General features: G+C 33.6%; 2 protein-coding genes across 2 annotated transcripts; one reads left to right on the plus strand and one right to left on the minus strand.

Annotated features, from left to right (window-relative positions):
* The first annotated feature begins 7,232 nt into the window (after positions 1-7,232).
* LOC118037545 (uncharacterized) lies at positions 7,233-11,863 on the plus strand. Its single transcript, XM_035043539.2, has 8 exons — positions 7,233-7,821; positions 8,119-8,343; positions 8,460-8,966; positions 9,053-9,111; positions 9,857-10,472; positions 10,568-10,792; positions 10,949-11,458; positions 11,704-11,863. Exons 1-8 carry the CDS (start codon positions 7,381-7,383, stop codon positions 11,773-11,775), a joined length of 2,655 nt encoding a protein of 884 aa, XP_034899430.2. The 5' UTR covers positions 7,233-7,380; the 3' UTR covers positions 11,776-11,863.
* Positions 11,864-11,905: 42 nt separating this feature from the next.
* On the minus strand, positions 11,906-15,030 carry LOC118037543 (uncharacterized). Its single transcript, XM_035043536.2, has 7 exons — positions 14,802-15,030; positions 14,423-14,702; positions 13,502-13,696; positions 12,727-13,408; positions 12,501-12,607; positions 12,365-12,421; positions 11,906-12,269 (listed from the first exon to the last, which is right to left on the minus strand). Exons 1-7 carry the CDS (start codon positions 14,976-14,978, stop codon positions 12,217-12,219), a joined length of 1,551 nt encoding a protein of 516 aa, XP_034899427.1. The 5' UTR covers positions 14,979-15,030; the 3' UTR covers positions 11,906-12,216.
* Positions 15,031-15,677: the final 647 nt, after the last annotated feature.

The raw sequence follows: 15,677 nt of genomic DNA on the forward strand, positions 1-15,677 counted from the left end.
CACAATGATGTCTACATCAAAATTCAAATGCTATACTTGATGGGAAAAATGGTATTTTGCAGGAAAAAAACTGGCCTAAATACATCTACAGAATAATTGCAACTTATAATTATCTGCAAATAATTATCAAAAACAAAATCATTCCATTAAATCTCTGTTCATAAGTAAGGTATGTTCAGACTAAGCTTTAAAGGTCATAACTCGTAACAAAAAGCTCAAAGCAGAGAAAATAAGTAGGCAACAAAAAAATTCATTTGTATAAATCCCGTGTAAATCACTCAAGTAGAGATTACAGTCTTCATAGTAAAAGAAAAACACAAACAAAGAAGTGGACAAAAATACAATGTCGATGTACCGTGTAGATTGCCGCAGGAGGGGGCGGGGTCATTGTTACCATGTCAACTTCCAATGGAGTCAATATTAGAAGATTAATAAATACAAATGAAAAGATAGATTAAATTTTCTATAATTTTCATTGATAAAATTTTTCATTCCTGTATCCATCAATAAATATCAACAAAAAAATTCTTTTAGTATATACCAAAGAATTGCAATGTGAAAATTAATAAGGAATGAAAAAAAAAAAATCAAACAGTACGATGATGTGTAACTTTTATAGACATATTGCCGATAGAATTAACCTGACAATAAAATACATTCGTAAATATGTTGATGAAAAAAATTCCCTTGGCATATGCTACAAAGGGTATTACAGTGCGTTTCAAAAAAAGAAAAATCATACGGTGACATGGTATTTTTACTGAGTAAATGACCAACGGAGTTATTAAGAAAAATAATTTCCATTGATAATATTTAATTTATGACCTAGTAATCAACCCTCCTCTCCCCCTCCCCCATCTCTCCTTCTTTCTTATACATTTTTTTCTACAACAAACAGCCACACCTCCCCTCCAACTCAACATAATAAAATCTCTCATAACAAATTTGACCACCACAACACTCAGTTTGTCAGCATTCGTGTTCTGATTTAAATTTTATTAGGATTCTACACTTTAAATAAGCAATTTTACTTCTTCTTTTTTAATTTTAACTCAATTTTAAAATGTTAATTTTTTTTTTTTAGTATATGTAATTTGTTTGGGTATTTACTTATTTTATAGTTTTTTCTTATAGAAATTTGTTGTATGAATTTATGATTTGTACATGTTAAGGTTTGTTTTAGATTTTATAAAATTATATTTGTTTGTAAATTGATAAAACTTATGTCGGATTTTTTACTTAGGTGTTTCGTGAATGAAATAAATAATATTTATTTAATAGGTTCATTTTATATTATTTCAATTTTTTTGCAGAGTTGAAATTTTTGGTAAATGTGTAGAAATTTGAATTTATGTAAATAATTGATAATGAGTTAAGAGTACTATTAAAATAGATTGAATAGGTATGAGTTAAATCAATCTTTTGCAAATTTATTTAGTTAATGTAGTTAATTAATACATGTTATCATCATTATTTTATATAGGTCTGATATAGGTAATGGATGATCGTTCATGGATGTATATAGATTCACTCTAAGAGTTGCGGATGATGAATTATTATAATGGGGTTCAGGGTTTTAATAATTACGCATTATCTAATCCGAGAAATATTAGTGGAGGGGGTATTAGATATCCATGCAAAAAGTGTAAAAATAAAAATTTTCTCGATCTAGATGTTGTAACAATGCATATTCTATATAAAAAAAAGATTCATGAACAAATAATTGTATTGGTATGCACACATAGAACCATATACTCCTTACGATACCATGGTAAAAAGGATGGTTAGGTCATCTTCTAATTCTAGCAACATGCATGGAGTTGTAGATGAAAATAGTAATCCATATAGAAATATGGTTATAAATGTGATAAGAATGAATCAGGATTATGCCAGTCAATGTTCAATCATATATGAAGAACCTAATGCAGACACAATCAGGTTTTTGATCTTTTGAAAGATTAAGATGATTCGTTATGGTATGGTAGCATAAATCATGGTAAATTATCGATCTTTACACAGGGTGTTCATCCATCAAGTCAGATTATGGGTTGAGTAAGGTCGGTTATGAAAAAAAAAATATTGAAGGGGCAAAAAGCATTTTACCTGAAGGGAACATAAAAAAAAAAAGAAATTTTATGGTGCTAAGCCCATAATAAAACCCCTCAATCTAGGATACTAGAAAATTAATATGTGTCCAAATTTCTGCATGTGGTACTAACTTGAAAATACAAAGTTGACTGAGTGCAAAACATGTGGGTATTTTTGTTATAAACCTATAACTGACAGAGGATAGACTCTTGTTGTATACAAAAAAACTTAAGTACTTTCCAATCACACCTAAATTGTGAAGGTTATTCATATCATCAAAGATTATTGAGCACATAACATGGCACAAATCACATGATGTTATGGATGGAGTGACGGTGCACCCTTTCAATAGTCAAACCTGAAAACACTTTAACAATGTGCATCCTCACTTTTCAATGGAGATGAGGAACGTGCATCTTGGGTTATATACAAACAAATTCAATTCATTCGAGTCATTTATTGCTCCATATTTTATTGGCTGATGAAACTCACGATTTACAACTTGCCATCGAGGATGTGTATGAGGTCAAAATTCATGTTTTTATCTATGATCATACTCAATCCATTATGGAAACTGTTTACTTCTCAATGCATTAATAATTAATGCACCAATGATAATAAGTCATCGATAATATTTGGAGGGAGCTTTCTGAAACTTTTCATAGAAGTTAAAAATATCCATTTGAGTTTACCGATGAAATGAAAAGTTCTCGGTAATTCCATCGATAAAACTAGATTAAAATACCAGAACCAGAACAAACAGGGATTCATCTTCTTCTTTCTTTTCTTTTCTCTCACCGAGTCGTTTCTTTAACTTTCTATTCTCTTCTCTATCTTCTTCTCAGCTAAAATCAAGCAATCTCTTCTCTTCTCATCCTCAAGTATGTTGTCTTCCTTCATTTTTTTTTTTTTTTTTTGTTTATTAACAATATTTTTTGTTTTGTTTTGTTTTGTTTTTCTTTTTTTAATTATCAGCTGAACTTAATCACACAATAAAGGTAAGAATTTTCCATCCCTTTTTTATTTTTATTTTTTTGCATTATTTTTTTCATTGTTTATGTTCGATTTTGTTTTCTTAATAATTTTATGAATTAATAAATGTGTTGAATTTTAGTTTTTATTGAAATAATTTTTGCATTATTTTGTTAAGTTTTAGTTATTTTTTATCAATTTCAATTTAATGTGTAGGATTATTTTATTTATTATTTTGTATTTAATCCATTTAGAATAATTATTTTCAATTTAGGATTAAAAATATTATCACTTAGAAATAATTGTGTTAAATTTAGTTGCTTGTTATAATAATTTTTGCATTATTGTTTTTTTTTAATTTTAGTTGTTTTTTTTAAAAAAAAATTGTTCATGTTCAATTAAACGTGTAGGATTAATTTTATTTATTATTTTCAAATTTTGTAAACTTATGATTAAAAATATTATCACGGTAAAAATGAAATTTTTTCTACAAAATTGAATTATGCTATATTGTTAGAAGAAATTGAATAAAATCAACTAGTTTGTGGCATATATATTTTGTATTTGCAGTTTAAAAATTTTAGGTAGTCTCCTATCTAGGGAAGGTGTTATTAATTTTTAAAAAAATATAGAAATCATTTAATTTTTTATCCGTTAATTTGTGTACATGCCTAGGTGAAAGTTTATTAGTTGTTTTTTATAGATATATTTAACAGAAAATAATGTTTTCTATTTTTTTTAGGTAGGAATTTTTTTATTACATCTATTTTTTATTAGTTGTTTTTTTATAAATATATTTAACAGATAATAATTTTTTCTTACAGACTATGGTTCTTGGAAGCGAGTCAAGCTCGATAGGAGCTTTTTTAAAAAACACATATGCAAAGTGATGACAGCCAAAAAGGGATGTAACAGTTAGTGGGTAGTCGGGCTCAGCACTTTGTGGTATGTTGGTTTTCAACTATTTTTTCTTAAGTTATTATTTTCTTGAATTTGATAAAATTATTTCTTCTTTTCCAAGATACATTAACAATTTGAATGAAAGATACAGGGACGATTCTTCTACCCATACCGGATGTAGATCTGGATTTGTGGTTGGAGATGGATCATTTAGAGGACCCGATAGAAACCGTGTGTATGGATTTTCTAACATTACGGCTAAGAATTTACAGATGAGCCATAATGCTTCATCTGTTGGATGCTCACAATTGATTCCGAGCACTCAAATTTTTGAGTTCGTGGCAATGTTAGACTAACAAATGCAGGCTCAGACAGGCCATCTTAATGAAAAATGTGAAAAATATAAACAACTTACTGCTGATTATGAAGAACTATGTCGATCGATAATGAAGATATGATCATAGATGAGTGGTACATGTGCACTAATTAATTGGCCCCATGATCCCGGCGACAACAAAACTCCTCCTCTTCCTCATCCTCCTCTAATGCTGCCTCTATTTTAGATTTATTGTATTTAAACGTACAAATGTTTAGATTTGTAATAAATATTTTATTTTTATATTATTTTAATTATTTTCTAATTTTGTTCAATATGTTTTTCTAAATATATTTTTAAAATATTATTAATGGTGTTACTAACGGACCAACTCTGTCAATATATTCCAAAGAGAGTTGAAAAATAATTACTGCAAATATCATTGCTATTGTTAACTCACCGACAGATTACAGATGATATTCTATCAGTGATATGTTATATTTATTGATAGAGATACTAATAAAATGAAAAGATAAAAAAAAATTTGACATATTTTGTCTGTTAGTAAATCCATTGGAATATTTATTACCAATAGACCATAAATTACTAACATTTTCAAAAGATGAAGAGCACACCATTGTGTAGCCATGGCAAAAAAGAAATAATTAAGGTATTCTAGAAAATGTATACACAACATTTTTAGGAAATTATTTAAGTGGATCATTGTAAGTTCATAATTTATGCATGGAAAACACCTAAAGCTTTTCTCTACATGAAAAATTTCTTTCAAAAGATACTTTGAAAAATAAACTAGGAGAATTGAGAATTTCATAGTAAAGTAAAGAGAAGTTAAGAGCCAATCAATTTGGGTATAAATTTAATGATTAGAAAGTAGAAAAAACAACTAAAAAATTACATGCGGGTTATTTGTTGCAAGAATTACAAGAGAAGCCACAAAAACACACCTTCACATCCATCAACTACAAAATCAAAAGACCTTTCTTCAACTAATTTGTCATAATCTCCTTTCATCTTTAAATAGAACACATTTGAATCATTAGTTGAGGCCTTTGGAATCAGCCTCGAGTCAAGAAACTTCAAGATCTTATCACAAATCGAATATAGTTTAGTCTCAATCTTATCCTTATAGTCATGAATCATAGATATATGGTCTTCATTTCCAACATTTTTTTCGTGAGCTGATGGTGTGGTTGTCGTTGTTTAAGAAAGAGAGAAGATGGAGTTTCAGAGAAAGAAAGAGAAGAGAATTTAGATCTTAATTCAAATAAAATTAAAAGCAAACTTAAGATTTAGATTAGATGTGTGAAGAAATAGAGGGTAAAGAAATCTTTTTTATTTTTTCCCTCTATTGTAAATCCCAACTAAATAAAGATTGCTCCGATACTCATTGTATATAGCGAGTATTATTCATACGGGTAAAATAACTAGTCACTTAATTAGCAACTATGCATTGTAAAATTTTATACATCCTTACTATTTTAGCTAAATTGGTAGGATAACTAGCAAGAATATTATGCTTTAAAGGCCTTGTTATTTTGGCAAAGTGAAGATTACTCGTTATATACAATGAATACTATAGCACTTTTTAATTTATACATAATTAATTAAAATGATGATATAGAGAAAAATAATGAACAATATATATATCTCAAGCTAACAAAGGTTGTAAACATAGACATGTTATCTTTAAACAAGATAATTGGGTTTAGATGCATATGAGAAAGAAAACATTTCCAGCACATAAGAGATTTAAGTTGCATCTTAAAAAAGATGACTCATTTTGAATTTTTTTAATGAATCAACAGCAATCATATAAAGTAGATCTTCCAAATGAGTATAACATCAATACTACTTTTAATATTTCTAATATTTCTTTGTTTGATGTTGGTGATGATTAAGGTTGAATTCTTTTAGAAAAAAGGGGGGAAAGTGAGAATCAACATGCATTAACAAATCATCCATTAGAGGTGTTAATTGGATCAATTACAATGTCAATAGATAAGAAGATTATAGAAGCATTCAATAGGCTAATTCAAAATATTTAGACCAAGTCAAACATCAAGATTATAAAAAGGGATGTTCAGGATTTAATTAATGTAATCCATGCAAAGGAAGGAGCTAGTTTTTGAGCTTGAGACATGCAAATTTGGCTTATTTTTCTAATATGTAGTTTTATATTAATAGGTATAACTTTTAATATAACCGTTGAATTATAATGAAATTTTACCAAATGATTTTAAAGGTCTTAAATTTTTTTTAGGGTTAAAAATATAGTAGCACCTAGATACTGGAAAGGCTTTGCAATAAAACCTAAAAGTTATATTCAAGATTTGCAATATTTTTCTAGTCGATTTTAAAATTCTTTATACTATTCTATTTAGAACTCTTTTGTTATTTTTATAGCCTTATTTAGAATATTTTACCTAGTATAAATAATGTTATTTATCTTATATTTAGTTTTGGGTATTTTAATTTTCGAAATAGTATTATTTGTGCAAAGTTGCTCATATTCTTAGTTATTCATTAAATTCTTTAGAACTTATCAAATATTACTTTTTTGTTGCTTTAATCTTTGTAAGAAATAAATGCATTCCTTTAATTAAAACTCTTTTTATTCATCTATTTTTTTTATTTTAATAAAAAACATGTTTTTTTTAATTACAAAAGTTATTGGAATCGCACCCGACAACAAACATGATATTTCCATATCTTGTTGTTTAAGTGGCCGAAAACGAGACTAGACTTTGATTAAACACCAGCCCAATTGAACATGAAAACAAGCCCAATTGAACATGAAAACAAGCCCACTTGCAATTTGCCATTCCCCGTCCCCTTCCCTTCCCTTCCCTAAACCAAGAAAAAAGAATATCTATATATATTCCATAACAGTGATCACAAAACGGACGCAAAACACGATGATAAGTGTGGGACCCAAAATTTAACAGAAATCTTTTCCCACCTCACAATCCTACTTCATTGCCCAACACAATCCATGGAGAGACAGACACTACCCCTGCAAGGAAAAAAAAATTATCCGAAAACAAGAAGAGAAGCAAAACCACGAACCAGGAAAAGAAGCAGCCATGGTTGCACAAGCAGCAGCAATAATAACTTCATCATCACATCTTCTCTTCTCAACCTCACGCTCACTGTCTCGCCCATCTCCTTCCCAGCTATGTGTCTTTGACTCAAAAACACTTGTGTCATACCCCAACAGCACTAATACTTACAAGAAAAAACGTAGTGGTGATGGGCTCAAGTGCATGGCTGTGAGCACAGCCTCGGATGCTAAAACAAAGAAGAGTACGTTTGAGATTCAAACACTGACTGGTTGGCTGTTGAAGCAAGAACAAGCTGGTGTTATTGATGCTGAGCTCACTATTGTTATATCAAGCATTTCAATGGCATGTAAGCAGATTGCTTCTTTGGTGCAAAGAGCTAGCATTTCTAACTTAACTGGAGTTCAAGGCGCTGTTAACATTCAAGGAGAAGACCAGAAGAAGCTTGACGTGGTCTCTAATGAGGTCTGTACTTAACAACTAATTATCTTGCATCAAACTAACAGAACAGTTACATGAGTCATCAAATTAATGCAAATTCATTGTGGGGATAAGCTAAAAGCTAAGTGGAAGATGACTGGGTTTTGCTTACAAATGAAGTAGGAAAACTAGCACCGTATATTTTCTTATTTTGTGGTCCAATTGAGGCAACTTCTCTAGTCTTAGATAATTATCTTCTTCATGAATTAGATGCGCTCTAGTTTGAACCATTCAGCGAAATGTTTTTTTTTTTTTTTTAAATTAGTTAGTTTGCAACTACAGGTGTTCTCTAGCTGCTTGAGATCAAGTGGGAGGACAGGAATCATAGCATCAGAGGAAGAGGACGTGCCAGTGGCAGTGGAGGAGAGTTACTCTGGAAACTATATAGTGGTTTTTGACCCACTCGATGGATCATCCAACATTGATGCTGCGGTGTCTACTGGTTCCATCTTTGGAATATACAGCCCCAATGACGAGTGCCTGGCCGATATTGGAGATGACTCCACTGTGAGTCCATCCATAATTGATGCAATCACAAACAGATGAGTTTATCAAACACATAAAAAGAAGATAGTCTATGGTTAATAACATAACTTGATTGTTTGAAAATTTGGTGATTGCAGCTTGACCAAACGGAACAGAGATGTATTGTGAATGTGTGCCAGCCAGGAAATAACCTCCTTGTTGCTGGCTACTGCATGTATTCAAGCTCGGTGATTTTTGTGCTAACTATTGGAAAAGGCGTGTTCTCTTTCAGCTTGGATCCAATGTATGGAGAGTTTGTTTTAACTCAGGAAAACATCCAGATACCAAAGGCTGGAAAGATTTATTCATTTAATGAAGGAAACTACCAGATGTGGGATGACAAGCTGAAGAAGTACATTGATGACCTTAAAGACCCTGGTACGAGTGGCAAGCCCTACTCCGCTAGATACATTGGAAGCTTGGTCGGTGACTTCCACCGGACGCTGCTGTACGGTGGCATTTATGGGTACCCCAGGGACAAGAAGAGCAAGAATGGGAAGCTGAGGCTTCTGTATGAGTGTGCACCGATGAGCTTCATAGTGGAACAAGCTGGTGGGAAAGGATCAGACGGGCATCAGAGAGTGCTGGATATCACACCTACTGAGGTCAGTCTAATATGCTTCATTCAACTCATGAAATCTTGTTTTCGTCTTCTTTGAGTTAAGAACTAAGGCATTGTTTTTGACAACAGATACACCAGCGTGTTCCGCTTTACATAGGGAGCGTGGAGGAAGTGGAGAAATTGGAGAAGTATTTGGCTTGATTAAAATGTAAGAGGAAACAGTCATTTTGTTTTGAGAAGCTAAATGTTTACATGGGCCATGACAATTTCTCATAAATACACTACTGGAATTAAGAACACAGACTATCGTTTGTGTATAACTGTCAAATCATTTGTTTTTCCGCTTAGAAGCAATGGAAGATTTAAACCTGATGCTAAGAATCTATCAGGAAACCATTGCAGTAGGACTTCCAGGAAGAACAGGAATTTTATTTTTTTATATCATTGTGAATTGAGTTTGGATTTTTGAAGAACTGTCGCTGCTATAGCCCAGCTGTACATCAATGATGCCGGCAGCTGAACAAAGCCATACAGCAGGCAATTTCATCTTCAACTATTAATAGCACTGAATTTTTTTTTTTTTAAAAAAAAAAGTGGATTTCGTCCTAACATGAACTCCAAGTCCATCAATAAGAGAAAAGGAAAAATTACGTTGAAAAATTATCATGACTTGGCATGTTATAAGAAGAAAAAGAAATTCCCAAACACCAAACGAGATCAGATTGTTGAAAGGCTTACCATAAGGTCTGAGGAATTTCCAAGGAAATTCAAGATGAGATTGATCGTCAAGGAATTCGCGTTAAGCCACGGTAGCACGTTTTAGCAATCAAATTCAGAAGGGATTAAAAAAAAAAAAAAAAAACCCAACAGGTTTATACTATATGATTGGACATAAGCTTGATTAGAAGATTCACTACCATAAAATATTTGCAGTAAAATAACTTCATTTCATACGGGAGCAGGGCCAGTTATGTCGAAGCCTGAAGACAGCTCCAATACCAAGTGGGCTCATAAGTCAAACAAAGTTATAGTTTCACCTAGAATGAATCACAATCACACAATAGGCGGAGGAAGGAAGATAAGTGAGAACCCTGTAGCACACAGACACCCAACAATCACAACAATGTTTGAGGCAATTCCGACTTCCTCTTCACAAATCACCTTCTCAACCTCTCGCTCTTCCATTATTTCTCACCTGTTTCCTATAAAGAACCGCTCTCATCATATTAGACAATCATTAGGTAGGCGTTTTGCCTCCGGAATTCGATGCAAAGCTGTGGAAATTACAGCAGCAGAATCAGGCATTAAAGAAGAGAAGAGAAGGAAGGGCCGGTATGCGCTCGAAAACTTGACAACTTGGCTATTGAAGCAAGAACAAGCAGGGAACATTGATGCAGAGCTCACAGTTGTTTTATCCGGTATCTCAATGGCATGTAAACAGATTGCTTCCCTTCTTCAACGATCGAGCATAATCAATCTCACTGGCGTTCAAGGAACCACCAACATCCAGGGTGAAGATCAGAAGAAGCTGGATGTAATCTCCAATGAGGTCGGTTCTACTTTGATTTCATCGATAAGTTTGTTACTTGTGAGTTAACATTTTGTTACTGAAAATTACCACAGCTTACATTTTACTACGTCTAGCTGTTTTGCAATTGTTTAAGGTCAAGTGGCCGCACAGCGATTATAGTATCAGAGGAAGAAGACGTACCCGTTGCTGTCGAGGAAACTTACTCTGGGAACTATATTGTGGTGTTTGATCCAATTGATGGGTCTGCCAACATTGATACAGCATTGACCACTGGATCTGTCTTTGGTATTTATGGCCCTGACGAGCAATGCCTCTTTAATATAGACGATGACTCCACAGTAAGTCATCTGGTTTCTCACTTTCTGGCCAAGAAAAACAAGCGGCAGTTCTCAAAACGCAAACCCTTTATTTCTGTGCTTAATAGCCAATTCAAGGCATTGGCAAACTTACATTAATTTTAGCTCTCTTCACATCGTTCATCTCTTACACGACAGCTGGACGAAGCAAGACAAAGGTGCATCATCAACGCTTGCCAGCCAGGCAGAAACTTGCTGGCTGCTGGCTATTGCCTCTATTCAAGCTCGGTCGTCTTCACAATATCTATAGGGGAAGGGGTGTTTGCTTTTACCTTGGATCCCACATTCGGGGAGTTTGTTCTGACACATGAAGATATCAAGATCCCGAAAACAGGAAAGATTTACTCGTTCAATGAAGGAAATTATGACCTGTGGGATGGTAAACTGCAGAGCTACCTTGGCTACCTTAGGCAGCCAGGGCCACCCAACGGGAAGCCCTACTCTGGACGTTATATAGGCTGCCTTGTTGGGGAAATACATAGGATGCTTCTGTATGGTGGCGTCTATGGAAACCCAAAGAACAAGAACAGCAAAAATGGGAACTTGAGGTTACTGTATGAATGCGCGCCAATGAGTTATCTCGTGGAACAAGCTGGTGGCAAAGCAACGGATGGTCACCGGAGAATTCTTGACATCAAGCCAGAACAGGTATTGATTTCGTTGCAGCTTCACCACTTCATCTTAGATTGGAATTTTATCAACCTTGACTCTAAAAAAAGTTGTGTGAAGATAGAACCATGGCACTGCCAATCACAAAATATCATTAGTGCTAGGATCGGAAACTGCGACTTGAATCACGTATTTCCTAATGGTTCACAACCACACTAACAGAAAGAACCTTGAGCATCAAACAACTGCTGACACTTTGGTTTGACTTTGTGATTTTATGGCAGATACACCAGCGCACGCCTATTTTCATTGGAAGCCCAGATGAAGTGGACATACTTCAGCAGTACCTGGCTTGAGCTTAGATATCTTGATTCTGTAATTTATCCTCCATCTTTCAGCATGCTTAAATACTAATGGCATTTGAATTAAGAACTCCTGCAGATATTCAACTGTTCATAGAGTTGATAAGATTAATCTCATCTAAAATCAATGTAAAGAAGAATTCGTCACTTCTTTTTATCAGAAATAAATCAGCTTTAGATACAACTAAATTGTGTAGCATAGAAATGCTTGTAACCATGAGTCTTGGCTAAATGACCAACATTGTAGGCAGAACATCAAACTAAAGACTACATGTGAGCTAAGAATTCAAGGGTTGGTCAAATGATAGGCAAAAGCCATAGAGGATCTAGAAATTATAAACCCAGATAACTAGCGAAGATGGATATGAATCTTCTGCAGTAAGTGCTATACAGGTGCCAGGTCAGTCTAAAGAGTCTTTTGCATCTTCATGTCAGTCAGTTACTTGCCAAACAATTCTCCTGATCCAAAGAACTCCTTTGATTTTTAGCTGCAATTCGAGATACAGCCAAATAATTCAAGGATCCTAGAAATAGGAAAGGTGACATAAAAAATGAAATTTGTGACGTCAAGTGATAAATTTACCAGGGCTTAAAATTCTTATACATTTTGTTATGGACTTCACAGCTGTTATGTCAGGACCTGAAAAAAAATCACTCAATATATGCACGATAATGGATAGATTAGGAACAATTATTTTAAGGAGCTTCATTCACATTACCTTGCGAATGCGTGTCTTTTCCAGAAATCACCTCAGTCATGGTAGAGGAGAACTCTGACATGACTTGATCAGTCCCAAAATTACCATCCCTAGATTCATGTGATGACCTGTATATAATACGAAGCCAAAATATCAGAGGAAAGAAACCAAGAAAGGATTCAATGCAGTGAAGAAGAAAGTAGAGAAATATGAGGTTATTAGAATATGGCCAAAGAAAAACCAATACCCAGAAATGGTGTCGGCAGAAGCTGCCAAGGCTGGCAGGCATGGACAAGCATTTCCTTCACAATCAAGGTCCAGATCAACCAACAGTTCAGAGAAGGAAAAATTAGCCCCGAACATGTCTAAGTTAGGCAGGTCTAAGTCAAAAATGCCCCCTTCCTTATCAGACTCAGATGTAGAGAACTCATTGTCAACTGATTCATCCAAGTTCACTGCTGCATCAGAAGCATCGAAGTCTAGCCTTCCCTTCACACAATCCCTCTTGCACATCCTCTTCAAGGTTGTCTTAACTGGAGAGGAAGAAGAGATACACTGATTCCTCTCCATGGTGTAGTACGTCATGTTTTTAAATGGGCTCACTGTAACCCTCTCTGATGTGATCACCGTGCAGTTGGTAGGAGTGACTTGTTGAGGAGTATTGTTATTACTGCAGTGAGCTTTGGCACAAATGTGCCTTGGAGATGCAGATTTGTCATTGTGAGAGCAAAATGCTTGTGGTGGTGTATTGGGATTAGATGAACTAGTTGGAGGGGATGGTATAGGCTGATTGAACAAACTCTTAGCAACACCGGATGCTTGAACTATTGGACCAGTGGGCGTACCATTTTGTGCTGATGATTCAATCACAGGAGAGGGCTGAACATTTGCTAGAGTAGTGGCAGCATTATCACATTGTTTGGATGTACCTGAAGATAAAATGAGTTAGAAAAACATTATCAATTTCTGAGAATAAAAAATGTGCAAGACCATAATTAGGCACATGGATTTTTTTTTTTCACCTTTACTTGGTATTTTCCTTGAAGCTAACTTGCTGCGAGACTTTTTAGCATCTGGAACAGATTCTGCAACAGCATTTGACCCCATTCTCTTTCTTGTTGATGGGTGCTTAGTGATTGAGGACAGATTGCTATGCTCCATGGTGGTATTCAAGGGTGTCGAGACTGGAAAGCCAGGTGATTTGTACATGGGACAGCCTAGAAAGAGAACATCAATAAACTACTTTCAATAAATAAATTCCATTTTTCTGAATGTTTGCCTAAAGATTGTCTTCATATATGGGAAGAAGATGCAAGGAAATCCCTAAGATAGAAAATCCTGGGACTATCAGAGGAAGTTTTTTCCCCTTACTTGCATTGTTTTGGAGAAGGAAACTTCTATTGTATACTGATCGTAATACTACTGAAAACAGACAGCCTACAAAGAAATCATTCTAAAGCACGCCATTCACAAATGCAAGGAACATCTGATAAAGAGAATGATCAACTAATCCAAATTCAGAACTCGCTCATAAATACTAAACACCATGGCCTGGGGAGATGGCTTCACAGGAGAAAATGGTGATATTATATAACATTGAAAGTAATGTTATTATATTGATTGATGATTATTCAAAGGTTTGTCATAATTTAGCAAGCTTCAAGTTAAGTAGCCTATTCCCAATATTATAATAACAACAAGAAAGGAATCCATCAATGCATTAGCCCCTCTAATATGTGGTTCGTTTTCTTCTGAGAATCCCTAATTTATGCACTGATTTCTCCAAGATATTACAAGATCCTAGGAAACTAACAAACCCTTTTATAATCCACAGTAGATTGTGCAATTAAACATACAATTCACAACCAGATAAAATAAAACCCTAAATTAGGTTAAAATTGTATCAGCTAATCATGTCAAGGAAAAGGGTTGGTTAGCCTCACCTGCATCTGCAGGAGATCCACGAAATGGATCTGCTTGAGGAACCATAACCGCAGGTCTTGTAATAGAAGCCTGAATCATAGGCGTAGTGGCTGGTGGTGCTGTTACATTTGCACTAGCATTATAAGCATTCATGACATCTTGCATACCATGCAAAAAATCCTGAACCCTGAATTTTTCTTGCTCCAAACGCACCCTTTCTCGATCCAAAATCACCTTCTGCTCCTTGAGACATATATACTCGTTCAATATCGCCCCCAAACTCAACAAACTCTTCGGTGCCTAAAAAATCCCATGAGAAATTAAAAACCCGTACAGATGGATTTTTGCAAATAATACAAAAAAAAAGAAAATAAAAGAAAAGATATAGTAAATGGATACCTCTCGAAGTGGAGATTTGGAGATGAGAGAAGAGGCTTCAGTCCGAAAAATGGAGCGAGTTTGGGTTAAACTGTTATCAGAGAGATAGCGATCCACAATGAAAGCGATTTGGACCGGACTTACTTTTCCTCCTTTGCCAAGAGGATCGGTTTTCTTGGACTTGTTTTGCTTCCCCATTTTCTTCTCATTTAAGAGAGATTTGGGGATTTTACAGGGGAGAAGAAGAAAAATGAAGGGAGGGAGGGAGGGAGGGGGTTTTGAAGGGTGAAAATGCGGGGGCGGGAGGTTTTGAAATAATTTGGATTTAGCGGTTTATTGTTTTGGGTTTGCAATTTTGTCTGTCCACGCCGGAACAAAAACTCTCGAGGATGGGATGTATTAATTATAAATTTTTATGTTTCAAAGCTGTTTTTAAAATAATTTTATTTTTGTATTTTTATATTTTAAAATTGATGCTTTTAGTATTTTTATTTATTTAGATATGTTGATATTAAAAATAATTATTTTAACAAATTTTTAAATAAAAATTAATTTTCAATTACTATTATAGTACAAAGCAGACTCTAAATAAACTCAAATTATTATATTTTAAAAAACATATTATTTTAATAAAAATAAATAGCTTTGTATATTGTTAATTGTTATCAAATTGTCAGCTTATCAATTAAGATATTTAAGAGTTTATTTAAGAGTGTGGTTATTATTGCTTTACAAAGTATTTTTTTATTTAAAAATATATGGAAATAATATTTTTTATTTTATAAAAATTATTTTTGATATTAATACATGTTAATTTAAAATAAATAAAAAAATTAAAAATTTTAAAAAATATTTTTGAAATGAATTAGTAGATCTTTTTGTAGTTACAACAAAGGG

The sequence above is a fragment of the Populus alba genome, chromosome 16 (assembly GCF_005239225.2).
Source record: "Populus alba chromosome 16, ASM523922v2, whole genome shotgun sequence".
Taxonomy (NCBI): domain Eukaryota; kingdom Viridiplantae; phylum Streptophyta; class Magnoliopsida; order Malpighiales; family Salicaceae; genus Populus; species Populus alba.